At 45.8% G+C, this 20,092-nt stretch overlaps 1 protein-coding gene across 1 annotated transcript in view; it reads right to left on the bottom strand.

Annotated features, from left to right (window-relative positions):
- LOC106582899 (mannosyl-oligosaccharide 1,2-alpha-mannosidase IA) overlaps positions 1-20,092 on the bottom strand; it is a 218,701-nt gene extending 198,609 nt beyond the window's left edge. The window contains exon 1 of the mRNA XM_014166496.2: positions 18,371-20,092. Within this exon, the coding sequence (XP_014021971.1) occupies positions 18,371-18,940 (570 nt within the window). The 5' untranslated portion in view covers positions 18,941-20,092. The remainder of the gene's footprint in view (positions 1-18,370) is intronic.

The following is a 20,092-nucleotide window of genomic DNA, read 5'->3' as shown; positions in this document are numbered from 1 at the left end:
GTAACTACTGCAACATGGAGGAGGTTGGAAGAAAGGAGAGGAGGAGAGGGGAAGGGAGCTTCGTACTAGAGGATTGTGGAAAATGCAAGCTAGGAAGTGAGGGGACAGCATGGTGAGAGAGCAACAGCAGGGAAAGAGCAGTGACTTACACCTCACCCCTAGCAAAGGAAACAAGAATGCGAGCTGAGCAGGGCCACGAGTCATACATCTCTATTGTTTTCCTTCCCAGCTTCGAGAGGCATCCCAATAAAAGACCCTGGTTGCCTCGGTCGAAGGGGTGGGAGTCAAGAGAGGGGCTGAGAGCGCATTTTCCAAGGGCCAAGAGGGGCCAATAGGGAGCCCTCCCCAGGAGGCGTCAATAACAAGGCAGTCGGGTCAGGCCACAGGTTGCCAGGATGTTGTGGCTCTGGTTCCTGTGGCTCCGCTTATATGTTTGCGTGGCTGGGCGCCATATGAACTTTCACCCTGATGTGCCTGAGCCGGGGCCTGCAGATGGATGACAGTGAGAAACCACAGGGCTGAGGCCTGCTAATGATAACCTCTCTGCTCTATAGAAACACAGCTGAGCCAGCTTCCTGTTTCCTGTTTGAGGCACAGGAAATGGAGAGTGACACCTCATCAAAACAGACAACCCTGAAAAACAAGGGTTGGCTCTTTTTGGTTCTTTTGAAAAACCCTCCTTTCAGCAATTTGCTGAAGAGTAGCTAAGACTCTTATCTGTCACACAGGGCTAGTTTGAGTCTTCATAGCCTAGCCCAGCTCATTGATGTCTCTATAGCTTATGGAAATTAGCTAGCGACACCTATTGAAAATTACAGTAGGAGATGAGATCTGAGAGAGGACACAGCGGGATGTAAATCCGCTCTCGCCACACTACTAATTACACATATTCCACAGCAGTGCCTGGAGGTGAGGCGAAGGGAGAGAAAGACTGGGAAAACTGCTTCCCCTTAATCAGGAGCCATGGACTGCTTAATGTATTCCAAAAGCTTTGGGATGAGGTTTGTGTGTGTGTGTGTGTGTGTGTGTGTGTGTGTGTGTGTGTGTGTGTGTGTGTGTGTGTGTGTGTGTGTGTGTGTGTGTGTGTGTGTGTGTGTGTGTGTGTGTGTGTGTGTGTGTGTGTGCATGTGTGTGCTTGCTTGCCTGTGAGTACTTTTATATATGTATGCACCAGGTAGTATATGTATATAAACTGAGTGTGGTGCACAGTAAATCCCCCTGTAACCACATGAGAGTTGAGCACCCCTCACCCCATTAAAGACCATTCAAAAGGCTGCCTGTTCTGGCTGTTCAGAGCGTTTACTGTAGAAGACCCCCCCGTTTATGATAAAGCAGTCAGTAGACTGCAGGTACCCTGAGGGGATGACCGCGTGTGAGGGAGAGAGGGGGTTGAAAGTTAGGGGACAGACTGACACGGCGAGGGTTTAAGACACTCTAGGGACACCGGGAACTCAATAAGGGTGGGAAACGGGGAACGGTTTCATCGTAACACAGTCATGTTCATAGACGTAATGGTAACAGCTGGAACTTAGAGACAGCACGCGTTGGCATAGCCAAGAGGAATATGCGTCCGATGAACTCTTGTTCGAACCCTTCGGAGTTACCGCCGTGCCATTGGCTGCTGGGCGCCGGTGCGTGACCCTTACAGGACGTGCTCGACCCCCTCCATAGTAACAGGGCTCTACGACAGCCCCTCCCTACTCATGAAGATGTTCTCTCCAATTCAAACAATCTCCGTAGGAAACAACCACTACTGTTTCAATAACCGTTCATCAAGGCCAAAGGCAAAGTCCACAGACTACTATTGTGTCAGGACAGGGCACATTCCTCAAGCGCAAAGTCCCTTAAAAAAAAATCAGGGCCTCAAATGCACTGAACATTCACGCATTGAACTTTACAAGACCTTCCAGAAACAAAAAGCGAGTTAAACAAACAGTCGATCTACACGCAGATGGTAAATACAGAGAGGTTAGGCCCTGAGGCGTACACCAAGCTAGGCTATCCCGTCATCTCCTGTAAATGTGAAACATCAAAACAGCCTGCTACAGCCATCAATATGCCATGACAATAATCATAGCCCGTGTCATCAGCAGCAGCAGCAGGAATGGACTTGGTAGAAAGACGCAGTTATGAGAGAGTGCACTGCATTGATTATCACAAAGATTATAGTGAGTCCCTCTAGGTGTGTGCGTGTGCGTTTGCGTGCATGTGTTTCATCAGGTGGTGCTGTGAGAAGGGAGAAGTGCAAGAAGAGAGAATCTCATCCCTCTCTCATTCCTTCAAAGGCAAAGTAGTGACCCGTCAGTGCTCTGGGGAAGCTGGTATATCCAGTACACTCAGGTAGTCGGAACAGCAAGCTGCCCCAGCGGTAGTGGTGTAAAGTAAAAATACTTTAAAGTACTACTTAAGTCGTTTTTTGGGGTATCTATACTTTACTTTACAGTTTATATTTTTGACTACTTTTACTTCACTACATTCCTTAAGAAAATGTTGTATTTTTTACTCCATACAGCTTCCTTGACACCCAAAAGTACTCATTACATTATGAATGCTTAGCAGGACAGGAAAATAGTCCAATTACGCACTTATCAACAGAACATCCCTGGTCATCCCTACTGCCTCTGATCTGGCGGACTCACTAAACACACCTGCTTTGTTTGTAAATTATGTCTGAATGATGGAGTGTGCCCGCAGCTTTCCATAAATAAATAAAAATATATAAAAAGTATTATACTTTTACTTTTGATACTTATGTTTTAAACCAAAATACTTGTATACTTTTACTCAAGTCAAATTTTACTGGGTGACTTTTACTTTTACTTGAGTCATTTTCTATTAACTTTTACTTGAGTCATTTTCTATTAAGGTATCTTTACTTTTACTCAAGTATGACAGTTGGGGACTTTTTCCACCACTTCCCAGCAGAGGGAGGGAGTCTAGGGGGGAGGTAGGGAGAGAGGGAGGGGAAATGACTATTTAGCAGTAAAGGGACAAAGGGAGAGATGTACAAGGATGGGAGAGATGCACAAGGATGGAGGGATGGAGGAGAGGAAGACGTGGCCTACAGCCAGACCTCTCCGCTTTACTCACACTCACTATGAATTATTCATGAGTTCACAGAGCAAATGAAGTCAGAGGAGCCGCTGGCACAGGGAAGGGAAGATGAATCTCTTCACCTCCAGAGAGAATGAGACCCCGCCTGGCTGTACACGCAGTACTGTACATTCTGGGTGAACATACTGTGTAGACATTTGACACACACACGCACACGCACACAAACACCGTATGAAGTGTGCATTCTCCGTATACATCCTCTTATTCTATGGTAATAGATGCTATAGCCAAGTACAAGCTACCAAAACATTGTTGGATTAAGTTTTTTTTTAAGTTGCTGCAAGTTATTCCCTACAGAAGTTTCTGAGAAGAGGGTCACTTAGTTGGACAGCTCTGTAAAATTGGCCAATTACAAACGGTGCACATTCTGTCAGGTAGAAGCAGAGAGGCTGTTGGGATTGAGCTAGCTGATGAGATAACCTAGGGGATAATGACACTCCTTAAAGACACCGTTTCACACAGACATGACAGAGCCATCCTTCACCATGGCAACAACTACACTGATAATCTTGTCATCGTGACATCTTCATGGCACCCTATGCTTAACGATGGCAATTTGTTTGTCTTGGTTGAGGGTTTTATGCTCCGTTAGTGTTTGCATTTTCCCTCCAAAAAAATAAACGAGGCCTTCAGTCACAACCCCTGCAGCGTGTGATGACCGTGCTAGTTCTGGTTTAGACGTTTACTCGGGAAACCCAACGGTGCTCAGGTTATTAGAGAGACAGAGTTGCAAAATAATGCAGCGCCACACACAAACACTCCCCCCCCACCTGCAGGCCTCTGTAAATACCAAGCGTTGCGCAAATATGTTTCCCCATCCCAGGCTCCCTTTTAAGATGGAACTCTATTTGGAAATGGACCAGCGCAACGAGACAATGCATTACAGTAAATGCACGGCTGCGGCCAAGAATGTGACATGATAACACTGTTAACCATAATTATTGAAACCTAGCCATGCAATACGCCGCTAGCCGGGACAATAAATAGTACTAATCTCGACAGCGAAGAAAATAGAAAGCTTTCAAATGATCACACTTCCACAACAAATCCCCCCCCGCCCCATCGCCAACTTTCTGTACCGATCCATACTTTCTTTACTCAAATATTTCAAACGCTAATAGACAAACGCTCCCACACAGAGACTCAAGCACAAACAGGAGCCCACACACTGAGAGAGGAGGGAAGAAGAGAAAGAGGGAGATAAAACCTCATTAAAATGACCATTGATCTTACTCTGGTCTGGCTCAGTCTCTGGTGTGTCTTTGGAACTTTTAAATAATACTCTCAGTTTAGTTTAGTTTGGAACACCAGCCTGGCCTCAGAGCCATACGCAATATACTTTACGTATTTCTGAGCGCCTCCACGATGTATGATACCTAATTATGGTATAGTTTTATTGAGATTAGGAACTATATTACGGATGTTGTTCTTAGAGGATTGGTGGGGGTAATCCAAGACAGTCTAGCAATCCAAAGGTTGTATGTTCGAGTCCCGTCGAGGACAACTGTAGCATTTTAGCTAAACCTTATTCTAAACATAACCCAATTCCCCTAACCTGCTACGTAAATTCAACTAACCTTCGTCGTTTTAGTTCTCCTAACTTTTGTTGTTAGTTCCCCTAACTGCCAACGTAAGTTTTCCACATAACTCTCTTTTAATGGTACGGCGCCACAAGCAACCTGGTCTCAGATAAAGACATGCAATACTATAATTTCTCCAAGAAGCATGATAAGTTATGTCAGCCTAAAGTTTATACTAATGTTCGACCACTATCCCATTCAGAATGTAACCTAACGTAACGTAGCATATCATACTACATATCATACTTGGTTTCTCAAATGATTGCCTCGCCTGGTTCACCAACTACTTCTCTGATAGAGTTCAGTGTGTCAAATCGGAGGGCCTGTTGTCCGGACCTCTGGCAGTCTCTATGGGGGTGCCACAGGGTTCAATTCTCGGGCCGACTCTCTTCTCTGTATACATCAGTGATGTTGCTCTTGCTGCTGGTGATTCTCTGATCCACCTCTACGCAGATGACACCATTCTGTATACTTCTGGCCCCTCTTTGGACACTGTGTTAACTAACCTCCAGACGAGCTTCAATGCCATACAACTCTCCTTCCGTGGCCTCCAACTGCTCTTAAACGCAAGTAAAACTAAATGCATGCTATTCAATTGATCACTGCCCGCACCTGCTTGCCCGTCCAGCATCACTACTCTGGACGGCTCTGACTTAGAATACGTGGACAACTACAAATACCTAGGTGTCTGGTTAGACTGTAAACTCTCCTTCCAGACTCACATTAAGCATCTCCAATCCAAAATTAAATCTAGAATCGGCTTCCTATTTCGCAACAAAGCATCCTTCACTCATGCTGCCAAACATACCCTCGTAAAACTGACCATCCTACCGATCCTCGACTTCGGTGATGTCATCTATAAAATAGCCTCCAACACTCTACTCAACAAATTGGATGCAGTCTATCACAGTGCCATCCGTTTTGTCACCAAAGCCCCATACACTACCCACCATTGTGACCTGTACGCTCTCGTTGGTTGGCCCTCGCTTCATACTCGTCGACAAACCCACTGGCTACAGGTCATCTACAAGTCTCTGCTAGGTAAAGCCCCGCCTTATCTCAGCTCGCTGATCACCATAGCAGCAACCACTCGTAGCACGCGCTCCAGCAGGTATATCTCACTGGTCACCCCCAAAGCCAATTCCTCCTTTGGTCGTCTTCCCTTCCAGTTCTCTGCTGCCAATGACTGGAACAAACTGCAAAAATCTCTGAAGCCGGAGACTCATATCTCCCTCACTAGCTTTAAGCACCAGCTGTCAGAGCAGCTCACAGATCATTGCACCTGTACATAGCCCATCTGTAAACAGCCCATCTATCTACCTACCTCATCCCCATACTGTATTTACTTATTTATCTTGCTCCTTTGCACCCCAGTATCTCTACTTGCACATTCATCTTCTGCACATCTACCATTCCAGTGTTTAATTGCTATATTGTAATTACTTTGCCACCATGGCCTATATATTGCCTTAACTTACCTCATTTGCACTCACTGTATATAGACGTTTTGTTTTCTTTTGTTCTACTGTATTATTGACTGTATGTTTTGTTTATTCCATGTGTAACTCTGTGTTGTTGTATGTGTCGAATTGCTATGCCTTATCTTGGCCAGGTCGCAGTTGCAAATGAGAACTTGTTCTCAACTAGTCTACTTGGTTAAATAAAGGTGAAATAAATAAAAATAAATAAATACTAAATGGAGTGCCACAGATTTACCTACAGAATCATGTGAACTGCCCTGAGACTGCGTTGGGAACACAGAGCAGAGTAGAGCACAGAAACAGAAACACCAATAGCAAATCAAAAAAGTGGAGGGAAAGTTATAGGCGGCGGGCAGCTCTGTGTGTACCCATTGGGAGCTGGCCTCACACACACACGCACACGCACACAGTCTCTTAGGAGCGAGAAACTTAGGGCTGAGCCCTTGCTGTTATTAACTGACAGTATGTTGGAAGGGTGCGTTAGTTGGGGTATGGAGAGGCCATAGGGTTAGAAGAAACACACACTCTAGTTCTCATTCTACTGACACAAAGAATGTTCCTGCCACACACATTCAATCTCCATCTGTCACGATACTGTTCCTTTCTAACACCTGGATACGTTCAGAGTGACCAGAATGTGCATTTCCTAATCTAACTCTGATTCTAATCTAACACTGATTCTAATCTAACACTGATTCTAATCTAACACTGATTCTAATCTAACACTGATTCTAATCTAAAACTGATTCTAATCTAACACTGATTCTAATCTAAAACTGATTCTAATCTAAAACTGATTCTAATCTAACACTGATTCTAATCTAACTCTGATTCTAATCTAACACTGATTCTAATCTTCCACTGATTCTAATCTAACTCTGATTCTAATCTAACACTGATTCAAATCTAACTCTGATTCTAATCTAACACTGATTCTAATCTAACACTGATTCTAATCTAACTCTGATTCTAATCTAACACTGATTCTAATCTTCCACTGATTCTAATCTAACACTGATTCTAATCTAACTCTGAATCTAATCTAACACTGATTCTAATCTAACACTGATTCTAATCTAACACTGATTCTAATCTAACTCTGATTCTAATCTAACTCTGATTCTAATCTAACGCTGATTATTTTGGCATCATTCTCCTTTGTCCTTTTCGCGGTCTTCCTTTCCTTTGAAAATATCTCATCTGATTTAATTACATATGCAAGAGGGAGAGTCTGACAGTGAGATTCTGGGGTCTAATGAAATATGAATAACATAAATTACAGCTTATGTTTTATGTGAGAGCAGCATGCCATTTGAACTGTATCAGAGAGCATTAAGACTATGAAGATTTACAGCACAGACGTGCAATTCACTTTATGTATCTGGAAAGCAGCTGTTTCAGTATTGTCCGTAAGTCTAGCTCAGTCATGCCAGACTTTCCTATACACACACACAGTGCAATCTTCCTCAACCATTTCCAGTCAGAAGGGTCGAGGGCAGTATGGATGAATCTCCACTAAGTGGCCTGGCGTGACATTGCAGAAAATACCAATGCTTTGGATCTAGTACCTGGAATCTCATTGCTTCAACAGCCAGCAAAGCCTCAGCCGACCCCCTATGAAGGAAGCATACCTCAGACTCCCCCAGGGGAAACAGCCTTTAATGGATCCAGACCGGGCCACTGCTGAACCCAACTGAGACAGACAGAATCACTGTGATTGAAGCCAATGCCTTCTGATATATTACCCGCCTCCCAGCCTCCAAGACTCCCAGACTCACTCCAGAGAGAGAGGGAGAGTGTGCAAGTGAAAATTCTCCCCCTCTTTCTCTCCCTTGACTCACTCCCTGTTCTTCTCTTCCTCTTTCCCCCTCTCTCAAGTGCCAGCTCTCTACTCTCTCTCCGTCTCTTTATCATTCTCTCTCCCTCTTTCTCTCTCTCTCTCTCTCTACTCCCTCCCTCCCTGGCACTTTAAGCTGGATTGTGCTGTGCTCGGCTCGTTGGCTAATGGTCACCACCAAATTAATTGCGACCATCCATCTCGTTTAACTGGGGGAAAAACAAGGTCAAAGTTCCTGCCACAGTATCACTCCACCCCCCCCCTCTCTTTTTCTCTTTATTTTCTGCCAAAAAACAAGCAGACTCTATAGTATTACGGTACAATTGTGCTTCTCACTTGCCTGTAGCCTACACTTCAAATTGTTCCATCTGCCAAAGCTAGACGGGCCCAAGGACCATATAAGACTTGAATGTAAGACAGTCCGCAGGCGATTGGTTTTCATATTTACCATATTCTCTGAGGCTCTGCTGGCTTGTAAACTATGGATTGGCAACAAGCCTAAAATCTCAGACCAGCAGTTTGCGAAACTTTTTGGCACATTGACCCACTTAAAGCCTTTCAGATGTTCCTCAGCTCTAACTAAATAAACCAAACTATGTCTACTGCCACAACCCAGTCTTTAGACGTGACGCAAGACAAACTGGCAAACCATCGAACCACCAACGTGTCACGACCAACTATTTGGAAAACTGTATTAAAGTACTTGTTAGCCATAATAGTACGCAGGCCGAGATACTGACATGACGCCATATCAATACTCAGTCAATTGGCATTGTAAATGACAGGTGGTGAAGGTGAATCCGGGTTGTAATTACAGATGGAGAAAAGCTTTGACTTTGAAATCCGTTATAGATAGATCACTGAAAGTTAAATTTGCACCGTCATCATTAGACTAGCAGTGAGTCAGCTGTGTGGGCCTGGGCCTGAGTCAGTACAGAACCAGTTATGACGACTACCTACTGTACTTCCTGCATATTGGTACACTCAATATGTCTGCCTGTTCACCCACAACATACGCTTAACTCGAATGGGGATTCCTATTCTAGTCATTCTATTTCTATGGATGAGCCATCCTCCAGTCTGGTCTGGAGTCAGATCTTCAGGGAGAGCTTTGCTGTAGGTCAGCAGAGTTCCACTCAAACAGGGGAGGCAAAGAGTTCCACACAAACAGGGGGGCCAAAGAGTTCCACACAAATAGGGGAGGCAAAGAGTTCCACACAAACAGGGGGGCCAAAGAGTTCCACACAAACAGGGGGGCAAAGAGTTCCACACAAACAGGGGGCCAAAAGAGCTCCTGAAGATAGAGGCAGTTTTCACGATGGCTCAGTCAGGTGTTTAGTCTTGTTCTGAATATGAGAGCTCAAAAGTTGGGATGCGGTTTTGAAAGAGAGAAAGGGGTAGGGGCATGAGTTGTAACTGTTTCACACACAACCACAATATGTACATACACACTCTTCCGGTCTTCAAGACTGTTCCTTCACCTCCAGGAGTTTCACCATAGAACATGTGATCAAGCCACAGCCCCATACAGTACTAGAGCTGGGCGATAAGGGCAAAAATCCATACCGCGATAAATTGCCTGAATTGATGCGAAACGATAAATAGAACAAATCGTTCTTAACATTAATGTGCATTAATTATCCTTTAAACTACTGCTAATAGTTTCATGTTTATAGACATCAACTGTCCTATTAACAATCACCCATATTAGCGAACGTATTTCATTTAAAACATCACATTTCTCTAGTACAGTCTTGTCAGTGACATACACTACAGTGCAAAGGCCTTTCAGCAAGGCTCTTTATTTAACACAGCAGCAGAAACAGGCAACAGGTGATGAAACCACAAGGACACAACAGCCACTGTGAAACCTTGTATAATCATTTGCATCGTGACGTGTCATGCTGAAGTACGGAAGGGGATTGAGAGGTACGACAGAGAGTGTGTGGAATTGTTTGCCGAGAGTGGTTCTTTGCTAAACTGGCCACTATGGCTTAATAATTTCCCTGCAATTCTTATCGGTTTATTAATCTCCTCATTACTCCACACCAAGCTGTCTTCCAACCACATACTTTGCCTCTTCTGCCGAAACTGCATAAACACTTGAGGCCTTGAGGTTTGGGGTTCTTTCCGAAACCAACTCCAGCGCTGAACATACAAGCTTCACTCAAGAGTCCTACGACGCCCCTGTAGTCGTTCTCCGTTACTCCCAGACATCACCACCACTGCTCTGCTCAGCTAACTCCACTGAGCCTCCAAGGCATCAAAGACTTTCGTTTTTCATTAGAAGTGATTCACTGCTGCATTTCTCACCCGGTTTGTTCACGGCAGACCTTCTTATTTTCTCTCTCCAGTCAAGATAAACAAGCGAGAAGACACCGCCGTTGCCGAGAGGGGTTGGAGTTGTAGTTTCAGGAGTATAATTTTTAACCTTTATTTAACGAGGCAAGTCAGTTAAGAACAAATTCTTATTTACAATGACGGCCTACACCAGCCAAACGCTGGGCCAAACCTCACTGTGAGTAACCCCAGCTAATAAAATGTTAGTTTTCCCTTCCATTGAAGTTAGAGAACTGAGGTTCAGCCCCTTGTCACGTACACTTAAGAGTGTAATTAATGATCCGCAATCTGGCTCGAACACACACACACACACACAAGCATAAACAATTGTTAGTCGCTTATCGAGGGTGTTTATTTCTTGTTTGTTTTCTTTTTCGACGGACACAGCAGGCAGAGAATTGGAAATTGCCTTTCCAGAGCCAATCATGCAAACTCAATGGAAGAAAGGGGAATCTGTGCTATGGTCCCTAATGAGTAGAGTAACATTACCTCTGTTTGACTAAGAGCTTAATTGTGATTATAATTAACAAATATAACCTCATCTGGCCACAACGGCCTTCTAAGTGGCCAGTAAATTAAAGGGCTAATTTCCAACAAATGTTGACAGAGGTGAAAATCGCTCCGGAAACGCTCGGGTGGACCGGCGTTATCCATTTCCTTGTTCCTCATTAACGGAACTGTGTCACACGATGTAGAACTGGAGATCGAGACAGAAGACAGTGTAGCTTTAAGAAGCTAGTATTGTCCCCCACAGCACTGCATAATGTATTTCCCCATAGAGGCCCTATAACCTGATTCCCTCACAGACCCGGTCTCTCAGAGAATAGGCTTATTCAATAGGAATACAGCTTCCATTCTGACGTGAAAGCATCTTTGTGTATCCTTGGGCAAGATGCTTGAGCTGTATGGATGAATGATTTTTGGAATATGAGTTATTACGGTAACAACATATGGTACAGATGGCAGACCCATTGAAAACATCAGAGAACAGAGGTTTAGCCTTGTCCATTGTAGTCCCTGGTTCAAATCCAGGCTGTGATTGGGAGTCCCATAGGGCGGTGCACGATTGGCCCAGCGTCGTCCGGGTTTGGCTGGTGTAGGCCGTCATTATAAATACGAATTTGTTCATCACTGACTTGCCTAGTTAAATATAAAAACTGTAGAGAGCTGCCAAGGTATGTCCCTGTAAATATATCTGGGGCAGCACAGAGCTAAAGACCCGAAGAGAGAGTCATGGTAAGAGGACAAGCAGGAAGTGAGAGAGAGTTATGGGGACTGGTGACCCTGGCCCTCTCTAGTGTCTCTTCTTTGACCTGCGCGGTTCAGAGATGTGCCAGATTTACACACATCTTGTTTCTGACCAATTAGACAGGAATAAAAGCTGGGGCTGCAGGGCCGCAGGTTAAAACTGGACAACTTTACACTCATTCTCTCCCTCTCTGTTCGTTTCTCTTTCTGGCATTTACAGGGGAAGGGAGGAGAAGATGAAGACAAAAAAGAAAGCAGTCTCATTTGGCACCTAGTAGAGATGTCATACAGGGCCTGGGTATTGTTCACACACACTCATGCATACACATGGGCGCCTGTGTGAGAACTGACCGGTCAGAAAGCATGTGCAGTGTGGCATGACAGTTCAACTGTACGAGCACACACAGAGGCAGAATCCCATGTATTGTATGACTCCGTCTGTCTCCTCTCGCACGGTAACCCGTCCTAGACAACACAGGAGGGAAATGTCAATTTTCTCTCTCTCCCTTTTGCTCTGTCTCATTGCTTTGTCTCACTTCCTCCCCATCTCTCTCTCTCTCTCTCTCTGTCTCTCTCTCGTCAATGGTAATAATGTCAGCGATAGCAGCAACAGGGTGCAGCTAATGACACAGAGGGGAGGGAGATGTGCTCATTAGTCCTTTCTGCCTTAGTGTGCAACATGGACGAGTCTCTGCCTGAAGAGGGAAGAGAGCTAAGCCTTAGGCCTGGGAGAGACAGATATGAGAGAGGGAGAGAAAGAGAGATTACAATGTTGTTTTATGGGAATAAGGAATAGTCTAATAAGTCAAATAGAAGTCTAAAGAACTAAAAACGCAAAAACATCATTTACTCCGACTTCAACGCGATTTAAAATCCAAAATCCGTGTACCCCTCTGTGCTCGCGTGGCCCCAAAAACAAGGCCAACACTGTGAGCGAACTGGAAGACCAGGTTGCTTTCACTGGAAAGTGACACAACACACAGGCTACGGTAAACAAGTAGGGGTGCATGTGAAAAGTACAACAAACAAACTGTTTCTGTGTAATTTGGCGACACATCTGTGGAAAGTCAAAATGGTCAAGTCAGCCACGTCAGCAAATCCCTTTTTTCTACCACTACATGTGACTTGTGGACTCTCAGGCCGTTTAATTCTAAAGTGAGCTAAATGACTCTCTCTTACACATACGCACACCACAACACGCACACTCAAAGCTCACAAACCTCTCCCTGAAATGAGAGAAAATAAGTTGTGTAATAAATAGGTCTTCCTTCACTGGTGTTTATGAAGTAGTGGGCTACTCTCTAACTTAAACAGTGAGGGACGGATGACAGCCTCAAAGTGCCTACCCTGGAAGAGAGGCCAGGCAGAAACCTGTGACTAGGGTCTGCTTTCAATTGCAGACTCTTTCGGCAACTTCGATACGGGGGGGAAAAAAATTGTTCCGAGTTGGGTCCTCTTCAAACAGACAACTCTCCCAACAAATCACAAGACAGACATGCCAGAACGTCGCGATTCAAAATCAAACTTTGCAGTCAAAGCTTTTGCAGTGGTTTTAATAATGGTAGTTGATGCAAACTAGCCACTTGTGAAATGCACTCATTAAAAAGAACCTCTGGGATCTCCATCTTGCTAGCTACTATGTAGTATTTATTCAAGCAGATAAAGTAGTGACCTAGGCAGTGACGTAGTTCCTCTATGCCCACAGAGTCCATCATTGAAACCAGACCCTAGTCACTGTTCCCTGGAGTCGGCTTTACCAGACTAAGGCATACAAGATGTGCTGGATCATAATATTTTACTTCCAGAGAGGAAGCTTCCCTCCTGGCTCCCAACACACACACACACACACACACACTATCTATATTTACACACACACACAAAGGCAAGGTAATCTAGGCCTTGTGATTTAAGAGGGAAACACACTCACATACCTCTTGAAAAGCACGCCTCTACAGAGACTTTCCCCGGAGCTAGTGCCCTCTGTACAGAGGGGGGTGGGGGGGACTGCCTTGATTGCAAGAAGGATGCAAGCTAACAGCTCCTCTCCAATGCTATCCTTCCTTTCCCCTCTCCTGTTCTCTCGCTTCGCTCGTTTTCTCCGGGCTGTTTCCTGTGGGGAAGCGCATTCACCTGACGTTGTTCGACTTACATCTCATCCAACCACCGTGACTGCACTCTGCTTCAGGCACAGAAAGGTTGCTTTGTCTGTGCAGAGGCCTACACAAACAGAGTAGGCATCGCATTGACATGTCTGTAATATCACACTCAGCTGCTATCGACTTACGCAATATTCCAATACCCAAAGGGTTCCGCTGCGAACTCCTCCACATGCGCGGGCCAGAGAAAACAACGGGCTCACATAACAAAACGCCAGCGTCTGACATTTGCACTTATTCCACCGAGCCAGCGACGAAACACAAACGTTTCCCGCTCCTCCACCCCCACAGAGACCCGCAGGGAGGGAGAAAAGAAAAAAGCATCCTTCCTGCCAACCTTCCCTTGAAGTCATCACAAATCTAATCGGTTGGATTGGTGAAAGCAATATAGGAGGGTAACATTGCTTGGGCTATACCGATCCAATCGATTATAGACCTGTGCTTACCTCAAGGAAAGGAGAAAGGAAACCAAGAAGGAAACAAGGAAGGTAACAACAAAGGATGGATTTCTAAAGTATTCCAACAGGGGCATGGCCCCCGCTCGGTAAAGCGGTCATTTCCCAGCCCAGGGTGAAGTCCTCTCGTGCACCTGGCCCTTAGCTGGAGACAGGAACATGAGGTTGAGGGAGGTCATCGCACCCAGCTGGTTGGAGGACAGCAGCAGAACACAGCGTCTATTTTTAACAGGAGCTTCTAATTCAGCCGGTCGCCCATTTCCTTTTCACAACTCGTGGGGGTTTTCAGAAGAGAGACAGTCAACATATATTCAGAAGTTGGCTGGCGGTGTTTCTTTGGGGGGAAGTGAGGGGGTGGGAGACTGATAAGTGTTGGAAGTGAGTGACAACAAAACAATATGTTTTGCGATGAACAACTTCCCTGTGGTTCACCATGACGCTCCACTGGTTTCTCTGGTAGAGAACAAACTGTTGTGGGCATATTTCAAGAACGCCCTCAAAAGTACTCGCTCAGAGTTTTCGTTCTGAAAAGGAGAACTGATTTGGCCTTAAATGATCTGCCGTCTCCGAAAAATCTGACAAGGCAGATGAAGCTTATATGCTGGACTGGTGTTTTGGATTTTCAGTTTGTTATGACAGTTGTGGCGACCCTTCAGAACACAATTACATCTTATTCAAATGACAACCAACATGGTCAAAACACACGCAGAGATACGCACCCACACGCACGAGTATGGGCACGCACGCACGCGCACACGCACACAGAGCCCTGGGGGGGAACTGTAGCCTTATCGCAACATTGGGAGGCTCTCTCTGCCACAGAAAGCCTGCAAAGTGTCTGTCCCTTCGCTGCAGTACTCTGAACAGCAAGCAGTGAAGCTGATCCCCCTTCACTGCGTTACGGTGTCCCCATACAAATATCCCTTACCGAGGCAAACCACACACACATATACACACATACACTGTGTCCTCACGTTGCAGTCGTACGTTCAGCATACGCACATTCCCTGCCTGTACTTGCCTGTGCCGACACATCCAGCTCTCGAAAAATACACGGAGAGCAAAGAGCAACTCTTTGGGTGGGAGACATTTTTATAGGAGCTGCTTGATGTTTGGTGTGTGTGTGTGTGTGTGTGTGTGTGTGTGTGTGTGTGTGTGTGTGTGTGTGTGTGTGTGTGTGTGTGTGTGTGTGTGTGTGTGTGTGTGTGTCAGAAAAAGACGTGTGTTCCTCGATTCATGTCACACGTTCTGGTTGCTCTGACGATTGTGTTTGTTGCGATGTAGCGCTGCAGCAGCCCCCTGCACCATCACTACACTGGGCTTTTCTACACCGACTAATAACATTGTCGGACGGTAAAGTAAGGAAGATATTAACAATTTAAAAGAGAAGAGAGGTCATCTTCCCGTTGATTCAGCAATGACTAGAACAGACTTGGGGTAATCTGCCAATAGCCCCCCTCCCTGATATCAGCTCTTCAAGAGCCAATGAGGCAGCAGCAAAACCATACAGGAACCCAATGAGGCAGAATATCAGATAGTTAGAAGAATACAGAGGGAGGAATTTCCAAATGGAGGCCATTTCCACCTGATGAGGACTCGCAAAGGAGGATAGACTTGCTGGGCTGTCCAAACAGAAACATGCAAGCACACACACACCTGAACAATTGGCTTTGTTTAGAGGCATCGTGTCCGTTTTGGCCAGGAAAGAGCCCTCCAACATTTACCTGCCATTGTCTCCTGTGCCATCCTGTGCCACCTTGTCTTGGCGGTTGGCACACACAGGGGGGGTGCCACTTATCGCCTCGGCAGTTTGTTGAGAAACTGAAGCCCATTCATATTTGGTACGACATGAGCTCAGCGGGAACATCGGGGCCATTTCTTTGGGCTGATCATTAGATCGCAAGGCAACCCTCTCGCTGCTCTCGCTAGTTATTTTCCCCTCGAATATCAAGTGTTTGCAGCCCTGCTGTTGCAATGTCCGCCACAGCACAGTCAGACAGCAACACAATATAGCTCGTGGGGATCATTTGTTACAGCTCATTCTTCATCATTCCGGAATCAGAAGGGTTTGGAGGCATGTTGTGTTTTGTGTTTATTCTTAAATCTCCATGACTATGAAGTCAGACAAACCACAGGGATGGTCTGCGTCTGGACTGGCACCCTATTCCCTACACAAGTGCACTACTTTTGACCGGGGGCCCGTAGGTTTCTGGTCAAAAGTAGTGCACTGTGTAGGGAATAGGGTGCCATTTTGGGATACACCCATGGGATTGGCATTGGGAATGTGAAGCACCAGGAATAGAGACGATGGTTCTGGAACTCTGCCAAAAGGGCTGAAACTGTGGAATCTCATGTAACAATGGCAAACAGCAAGAACAGAATCCACTCCAGGGTTCCCCAATAGGCAGCCCGCTGTCAGGCATAAAAGACCGTCAAACCACCAGAAGCTCAAAGTGATTTTAATTTAGGACATCTGTTTCAAAGTATTCCCACGCATAAATAGAGAGGCATATGTGACCGTATCCCAACGTAATCAAGGTTTTTGTCAAATACTAGATCTGTTTGGGATTCTTGCGGTCAATTTGCAGTGTAGAAATGATTTAGAACTATGTTCCGGCCCAGCGACCACCAACTCAAGGACAAATTGGCCCATGGCTGAATGTAATTGGGGATCCCTGCACTATGCTATACTGTAGATAGCCAGCCACTTGAGCCAGCCAGATAGTTGTTAACCTCTATGCTTTTCTCAACACAAAGTTTTTTGGGGGGGAAATGATTCATTCAGTGCTTCTTTCAAGGTTAGTGCAACTGAAACACACACTAGACTAGAGTGGACTTTCCCGCTGATTCTGACGATGGTGTGGGACTGTTGGTTATCACTTAACAACATGACCACCAGATAGAAGGGAGGCATGTGAGGACATTGAGAGGGTGACGACAGAGTAAGTGGCAACGACAGCATGCCACATCCCTGTCACATGCAATGTCCCAAAGCCATCCATGCATACTGGACACTGCCTGTTTGTCCCAACACTATCCCATGCCTCCTCTGCTCTCTCCCCTGTCTCCTCTGCTCTCTCCCCTGCCTCCTCTGCTCTCTCCCCTGTCTCCTCTGCTCTCTCCCCTGCCTCCTCTGCTCTCTCCCCTGCCTCCTCTGCTCTCTCCCCTGTCTCCTCTGCTCTCTCCCCTGCCTCCTCTGCTCTCTCCCCTGCCTCCTCTGCTCTCTCCCCTGCCTCCTCTGCTCTCTCCCCTGCCTCCTCTGCTCTCTCCCCTGCCTCCTCTGCTCTCTCCCCTGCCTCCTCTGCTCTCTCCCCTGTCTCCTCTGCTCTCTCCCCTGTCTCCTCTGCTCTCTCCCCTGTCTCTTCTGCTCTCTCCCCTGTCTCCTCTGCTCTCTCCCTTTCTTCCTCTGCTCTCTCCCCTCTCTCCTCTGCTCTCTCCCTTGCTTCCTCTGCTCTCTCCCCTGTCTCCTCTGCTCTCTTCTCCTCTGCTCTCTCCCCTGTCTCCTCTGCTCTCTGCTCTCTCCCCTGTCTCCTCTGCCCTGAGTCGGTGAGGATGTGTGATACAGTACAGACATATGCTCTCACTCTCAGGCATTACTGAACTTCACAGAGCTGAACAGCAGGCTGCTGCCATACCCCTGGAGGTAGTCCTGTAGCAGTCTGCCCAGAGCAAGTTGGTTAGACAAACATAATAGTAGTTGGTGTGTAGACAGTGCTGTGTGTGTGTGTGTGTGTGTGTGTGTGTGTGTGTGTGTGTGTGTGTGTGTGTGTGTTTGCCCATAAAATCACCTTCATTACCCTCAATGCCTCATATCTATAACCATTGTTATGCACTAAAACAATGACACATTCCATTTTGCATAGTCACTAACAATCTGTGTGACTAAGATGTCTAGCCTAAAACCTCATCAGAGATCATGTTCGGACCATCTTTTCCATCTTACTGGAAAGTGAACCCTCCTGGCCAGTGGCCACATTAAAAACCTCATTTTTGTAGGGAGCTTGATGCATAATTACTGCACATGTTGATTACTTGTATTACATTGCAGTGGCATTTCGTATTGTGACAATTGGTCTGCAATGATTTGACAGCTTAGGACAGGGATCCCCCAGCTGTTGTGTAGATAACTGTATTACACTGTGACTGCTTATCGTCTTACCTCCTTGACTTTCTCCCGACGCTGAAGGGTCTGAGGGTCGCTCGGCTTGCCATGTTCGATCCCCAAGGGCGGCTTTAGCAGACATTTTTTAAACTTGTTGTAATCGAAAGAAGTATCCGTGTTGGCACCCTGGTTTGAAGACGAGGTCACTTTCTCATCCTTAGAAGCCGACTCCGTTTTAGATCTCGAAAGCGTCATGTCCTCCAACGCTTCCCCGCCAGCGTCTTTCTTATCCGTTTTAGCCTCATTGGTGACAGAGGGCTTGCGGCTCAAGGCTTTGAGTTTCGTGCTTGTCTCCCCTTTGGCCGAGGTGATGCCCCGGAGATGTTCGGGGTCCTTTGCTCCCTTCTTAAGATGCTCCCTTACATCATTCTCAGACCCTACGGTTACTGGTTGGCTCTCCGTCTTTGAGAGAAAAATACGTTTCAAACGTACAGAGTCAGGTAAGAAGAATAAGGCCCCGAAACACAGAGTTACCAAGCCGGAGAGAAAAAGTAGAAAGACGAATTTCTGGGATAGGCGAAGACCCATGCCCGATGCTGACACACCGGGCAACTTTCTGAAAACCATTGAAATTGTTTTTCTTTATGATTGCCTTGACTTATTCAGCAGTAGGCTATAGGCTACAATGGATGTACAACACTCCACTCTCACACTATCTCTGCTGACTACCTTCCCTGTGTGTCTTGTTTCATGTGTAAAAGTTGACAAGGGGGCTGAAAAACACACGCCTGTGACAAACTGATCGCCACAACTCTCCTTATCGTGCAATCGATTGGACCTGCATAGGTAAAGTTTACCTTTGAAATGTAGCAATCACGTTTGGCAATGAGATCAATAATGTGTGCCTTACATTAGCAGGTATAGGTTATGACAGTCATAGCATATGAATTTTAAGTTTTCTATTTTTCAATATCTCACATTCACAAAGAAAAAGACAGGTTTGTAATAAATGCCACTTGTGTTTGCGTAATCCGCACTAAATCTATGGATGTAAAATAACGGAATATGCGGAATCTACGCTAAAATGACACAAGATGTTTCGTTACTTTACGTAGTCTAATGATCCTAAAATGCACCCATCACAAAGCTAAAGTAAAGTTGATCTTATCTTCATTATTCCAAGGCGTGCCAATCATTGAAAAATACTTCACCAGATGGTAAAAGCATGCGTAGAGCGTCTTTATCGGCAGGTTCGTTCATAGCGGTCCCCGTTGCAGGTCACAGAATGATGTGTAAAAGCGAAGAATCCCAAGCATCTGGTTTTGTATCCTGTAAGGTAGGCGGATGCTGCTGCTGTATGAAAACGTATATTTATTCATGCCGCCACCGTCCGTTAGAAATCTGCACGTTCTTCAGTCTCTCATCATATCTAAATACGCAGCACACAACCCACACAGCGAAGGTAAACGAATACGGTGTCGCGTACACGCACGAATTTGTTTTGGGCTTCCAAAAATACGTAGAATGGAGACTAAAAGACAACCATCCAAGAGAAATAGCGCAGTTTGCAGTTCAATCCCATCAACACATCGTCTATGGTTTGTCTTCCCGTGCGCACCCTTGTTGTACAGTGTTCGCCCGCTTGCTCGCCATCAGCGCAGAGGGGGAGAAAGAATACATCAAATATAGGCTAGAGTGAAACGAATACCGTTGCTAAACCGACTGGGTTGGTCGGGCTCTCTGGATGGATACACGGTAAAGGCATACGAACCCACAGTC

The sequence above is a fragment of the Salmo salar genome, chromosome ssa02 (assembly GCF_905237065.1).
Source record: "Salmo salar chromosome ssa02, Ssal_v3.1, whole genome shotgun sequence".
Taxonomy (NCBI): domain Eukaryota; kingdom Metazoa; phylum Chordata; class Actinopteri; order Salmoniformes; family Salmonidae; genus Salmo; species Salmo salar.
The sequence above is the reverse complement of the archived record's forward strand: the minus strand, read 5'-3'. Positions and strand labels throughout refer to the sequence as shown.